The sequence below is a fragment of the Canis aureus genome, chromosome 19 (assembly GCF_053574225.1).
Source record: "Canis aureus isolate CA01 chromosome 19, VMU_Caureus_v.1.0, whole genome shotgun sequence".
Lineage (NCBI taxonomy): Eukaryota > Metazoa > Chordata > Mammalia > Carnivora > Canidae > Canis > Canis aureus.
The window spans coordinates 50,275,791-50,280,943 of NC_135629.1; the positions used below are offsets into that span (position 1 = coordinate 50,275,791).

General features: G+C 56.8%; 1 protein-coding gene across 2 annotated transcripts; it reads left to right on the forward strand.

The window, feature by feature from the left end:
• The first annotated feature begins 88 nt into the window (after positions 1–88).
• On the forward strand, positions 89–3,350 carry STX10 (syntaxin 10). Of its 2 annotated transcripts, none has more exons than XM_077859746.1 (8): positions 89–640; positions 894–1,075; positions 1,218–1,300; positions 1,377–1,439; positions 2,367–2,474; positions 2,575–2,677; positions 2,776–2,870; positions 2,966–3,350. In XM_077859746.1, exons 1-7 carry the CDS (start codon positions 606–608, stop codon positions 2,862–2,864), a joined length of 663 nt encoding a protein of 220 aa, XP_077715872.1. In that variant the 5' UTR covers positions 89–605; the 3' UTR covers positions 2,865–2,870; positions 2,966–3,350. The 2 variants fall into 2 exon arrangements, with proteins under 2 accessions (XP_077715872.1, XP_077715871.1); XM_077859745.1 differs by having other exon boundaries at positions 93–640; positions 2,575–2,681.
• The last annotated feature ends 1,803 nt before the right edge of the window (positions 3,351–5,153 follow it).

The window sequence follows — 5,153 nt, forward strand, 5'->3', positions numbered from 1 at the left end:
AAAAAGAGGAGGGGAGAGGCCAACAGAAGAGCCCAACAAGACTCCGCACCTCACTCCACCCCCGCGGGAGAGTGGGGAGGACCACTCCTTCCCCCACTTCTTCCCAACCCTGGGCTGGGACGATCGCCCATGACAGGATCAAGGTGCAGCCTTAGGAAGTCTTAAGAGGATCTATGAATCGAATGATCCCCTTTCCCAGCCATAATCTCCTCTCATTTGAAGGAGGTTATTATTATTCACATCGCTCCAAAGGAAAACAGGTTGCGCAGCAACCATCCGAGGGGCTGGGTCTCGAACCGAGAGATTAAGAGCTCGACCCGCAACCCAGCCAGACATCACTGCGACGCTGCTGCAGGCGGCGGGCTACGCGGCCGCGAAGCCATCTCTGCCCACAATAAAGATGGCCGTGAGACGGGCGGAAGTTTCTGCGCTTCGGGTCTCCGAGGCCTCTCTTTCTGCCCTGGCGTCCCGGCTCTCGATGGTGGCACGGGTCACGTGACGGGGGCGGGGGTGGCGGCGCGTTCCCCTCTACTGGGAGGAACCCGCTGCCGAAGCCGAGAGGGGAGGGGGCTCGGCCTAGGGCGGGGGGGGGGGGGGCGGGTGACATGTCTCTCGAAGACCCATTTTTTGTTGTCCGAGGGTGAGTGACAGCAATGGGGGAGGGAGGAGGGTACTCGGTTCCCCTGCCAGCTAGTGCCCGCGTGCCCGCCAGAGCGTGCCAGGCGGTCTGGGCACGGCCTCCGGGTGCTCGGGTCAGGGTAGACCCGGGGCCGAATGGGAGGGGTGCGCAGGGGGCACCGGGGTATCCTGAGGCCCCCACTCGTTTGGGGGCGCAGTGGCGGGCGGGAGGAACGCCGGGTCCAGGCGTGACCGCTCTGTGCCCCTGCCCGCAGCGAGGTGCAGAAGGCGGTGAACACGGCCCGCGGGCTGTACCAGCGCTGGTGCGAGCTCCTGCAGGAGGACGCGGCGGTCGGACGCGAAGAGCTGGACTGGACGACCAATGAGCTGCGGAATGGCCTTCGCAGCATCGAGTGGGACCTCGAGGACCTGGAGGAGACCATCGATATCCTGGGGGGTTGCAAGGCGTCCCGGGAGAGCCCACTGCTGTGGCAGGGAGCGGCTGCACACCTAGGGGGAGTTGAGGGCTTGAGGCAGAGGAGGGGGTTGTGTCTGGCTTTGGCCTTGACAGTCGACTCGGGGCTCACGCATAGTGGAAGCCAACCCCGGAAAGTTCAAGCTCCCAGCCGGAGACCTGCAGGAGAGAAAGGTGTTCGTGGAGCGGATGCGGGAGGCAGTCCAGGTGAGGAGAGTTTTCTGGTGGCGTGAGTGTGGGAAGGTTGGGGTGTTTTTTTGTCTCATGGTGTCCTTGCCCCCAGGATATGAAGGACCACATGGTCAGCCCAGCAGCCATAGCCTTCATGGAGAGGAATAATAGAGAGGTAAGGCATCAGGACCCAAAATCCTCACCTGAGCCTCCCAGAGAGACCCTCCCCTTTGAGTTCAGTCCTGACCTGGGTGTGTTCACCTGTCTCCCTTGCACAGATGTCTGTCTGCCCCTTCTGAGTCAGTGTCCATCTTCTCTGTGTGCAGTTGTCCCCTGGCCTGCTCTTTCTGGGTGTGTACACCTGAGCCCTCTCTATGTATAGAGTCCTTTTTTTGCCTCCTGGTGTGGGTCTATATGCTTATTTCCTTTTTTTTTTTTTTCCTGCTTGGTGTGTTACTGTTTCCAGGATGTATGCCTGCTTTATTTCCCGTGTATGTACCTGGGCATCTGAGCGCGTGAACTTGGCCTCTGAGTGGATCCCCATCTGCAGTCGGCTTGCATACCATTTCTCTCCATGGGTGTGCCCACTCGTGGCTTTTGTGTGCATTCTCCCAGCTGCCTTTTGTTGGTACACTTTTCCTTCTGCGTCGTGTATCCATTCTTTGCATGTTGTGAAACCAGCCTGTCTCCATCCCGTCATGGGATCCCCACATGGGACCTAGGGGGTGGGGAGCTGAGGCCTGCACGAGTTTGGAGTCCTGCGTCAATGCCCACAGGCTTCCCAGGTGTGCTGCCTTGAGGATTACAGTCCAAATTCTTAAATACATCTGTTTATATGATGTGTTCTCCGTGAATTAATTTGGCAAATCCTCATTCTAGCCCTAGGAATTTCCCCCATTTACAGAGGAAACTGAGGCACAGGGAGGTCAAGTGATAGGGCCTTGGGGTCACCTTGCTAGTAAGTGGTGGGTCTGGGAAACCCAAGCTATCCCATTCCCAAGACTACTTCCTGACTAATAGCTACCTAGATTTGCCACAAACCTGTGTCTGGCTCTGCTCTGAGTGGCCATCTCTCCCTGAACCTGTGGTCTGTGCCCCATAGATGCTCACAGGCAAGCCAGCTCCCCAGAAGTCATCCAGCGACCTGCTGGATGTCAGCATGGCCTCAGCCACCTCTCGTTACATCGAGGAGCAGCAGGCCACACAGCAGGTTTGTGTGGGTGGTTGGAGATCCTGGACTGGAGGAGCCTGGGGGTGGGGGGGACAGCTCAGGGCCCCTTGCCGACAGCTGTTCCCACTCCACTCTGCAGCTGATCATGGAGCAACAGGATCAACAGCTGGAAATGGTGTCTGGGAGCATCCGGGTTCTGAAACACATGTCCGGCCGTGTTGGGGAGGAGCTGGATGAGCAGGGCATGTGAGGCCAGGATCCTGGGGGTGGGCTGGGAGCCCTTCACTGGCCGCGCTCGGCACACAGCTTTTGGGGACTGACACCATGTTGGTATCGACAGCATGCTGGATGCCTTCGTTCACGAGATGGACCACACCCAGTCCCGGATGGATGGGGTCCTCAGGAAGATGGCCAAAGTATCCCACATGACGAGTGGTAAGTCCTCTTGGGAAGGCAGCTGGGGTGGTTGGGGGAGTGGACGGCAAGGGTGGTGCCCCGTGCCCCTGTAACCTCTGACCTTCTTGCCCCAGACCGCCGACAGTGGTGTGCCATCGTGGTGCTGCTGGGGGTGCTTCTTCTGGTTCTCATCCTGCTCTTCTCTCTCTGACCGTGGGCCCCACCCCCACCCCACCCAACCCAGGATGCTGGTCCCTGTAGCCGGGAGAGCTGACAAGGCCCTGCCCCCTGGTAGTTCCTTCCTGGGGAACTGCCCCAAGGTTCTTAGCCAGAGCCAGTGGGACCCACAGGGCCCTGGGCCAGAGCCCACACCACTGGGCCTGTCTCAAGTGCGCTTAGGAGGTGGTAGAGGTAGGGGAGCCTCACACTCCTCCCTGTTTCTACTCTGGTGCCCCAAAGTCATTTGTTTCTGTGCCTTCTACAAGTGCCAACTTGGAAATAAAATCCCAGTCTTTTTTATATGCATTTGTATCCTACTGTGTTAACTTGTGCCTGCCCCGCTTGCATACACTGGGGCCTAGGTGGGTACATAAGTGTGCACGTGCATGCTTGCACAGGTGCCCACTAGGGATTTCAGTGGTCAGGATTTGGTGTGGGGAAGACTATTCCAGTTTATTTCTGGGTTTCACCACTGATGTTACGATTCCAACCCCGATTAGTCTTCTTTGAGCTTTTGAAGTTTAGCCTCAACATCTGCCGGCTCTGGGCCAACCCTTTAGCCGGGGAGCCGAGTGATCATGTCTGAGGAGCCAGAGTCCCGCGGGGCTCACGGCACCCCTGGTCACTAGGGTTTGTCGATGTCAGGGCTTTGCCAGAGCTTGCCCCAGTACACAAGGATTCCCGCGAGCCAGGAAAGCTTGTGAGGGCCATGAACCTTGGACCACCATCTCCGGTGTTTGCAGGATCTCAGATGTCTGCATCCTGCGCCTTACGCAGCCAGGCATCAGAACCACGCGTCTCACTCAGTTGCCTGTTTATACACATTGCAAAGTGCTACCTGTTACAAGGATGTCCTTACATTAGGCTGATTTGTCAGAACTTAGAAACAACCAGAGATGTAGAGATTTCCTTTTTTATGCAAACTCCCTAATGCTATGGTTTGGGTTCCCCTGATCTTTCTATACTTAGTTCCAAGTCTTCCTGGAGTTAAAAGACCTACTTCTGGAGTCAGGTGGTGTTCGCACCTACCTGGGGTTGCCTCCGTGTGAAGACAGATTTCCTGTTACCTGAGGTGACTGGATCAGCCACCTCTGTTTTTTTTGTTGTTGTTGATGCTGCTGGCTGTCAAAACCCTACTTTTCTGGTAGTGGAGGAGGCTGGGGCTGCTTTTCCTGAAGTATACCCAATCCTCCCTGGGAACTGAAATCCCACGTGATCATATCTTTCCCGGTGCTGTCTGGACACTCCCGCTAATCAGCACAGAGCGGACAGGCTTTGCCTGGGCAGGGGATGAAGCCTCCTTTCCCACCTCAAGGCGAGTATCTTCCGACTTGATAGGGATCCCTAACGTCAATGAATAACCTTCCCACACTGCTAAAAATGTTTCTGAATAAGGACACTGAGGCACATTTCTTTTCCATCTGACTCCAACAAACATTCCGTCCTTCTATCCTGAGGACCTACAGTTCTTCTAGGTACTTTAAAGGACACCCACTGGATTGGACTTGCCATCTCAATTTCTGTGTCCCTCCTCCTGACGCAGGAGTGTGTGGGTGCATGGGCTCAGATGCGGCAAAGGATGTGGGTGTGTTCAGGATGTGTATCTGGGGCTGGGGGTGTTTCAAACAGCCACAGGAGGGGAGTGAGCCAGTGGGTGTCATGCGGCCAATTCAGTGGAGGCCCTTCCCAGACATGATTCTGTGGGACCCTGACGCAGGACCTAGGGCCCATGCTCACACGGAACGGCCCTGGGGCGACATGCCTCTACATACTTGGGTAGCCAGTAGGGTGTTGTGAGTGGAAGCCACTTATTTAAAATAGGCTCCACACTCAACATGCGGTTCAAACTCATGACCCTGAGATGAAGAGTCCTGTGCTCTACCGACTGAGCTGGCAAGGTACCATTCCAAGTGGAAGCTACCCCAGCTAGGATCTGAGCCTCAGTTCCCCCATCTGAAGGGGGCACGCTGCCCCTCCCCCCTCACACCGAGGTTCTGAGATGGGATGTCCAGAACGGCTGTTCCCCAAGCCCACTGAGCCCTAGTGCTCAGTGGCTGTCCCTTCCTGGGCCTCGTGCACCCACAGAGCAGCATGCGGCAGGGC

What these genes read in the sequence shown, in the direction of transcription:
- STX10 (XM_077859745.1), top strand. Translation starts at nt 606, where the DNA reads ATGTCTCTCGAAGACCCATTTTTTGTTGTCCGAGG. An exon ending in GGATGCGGGAGGCAGTCCAG is followed by an intron (nt 1,301 to 1,376) that starts GTGAGGAGAGTT and finishes CCTTGCCCCCAG; the next exon opens with GATATGAAGGACCACATGGT. An exon ending in AGTATCCCACATGACGAGTG is followed by an intron (nt 2,871 to 2,965) that starts GTAAGTCCTCTT and finishes TTCTTGCCCCAG; the next exon opens with ACCGCCGACAGTGGTGTGCC.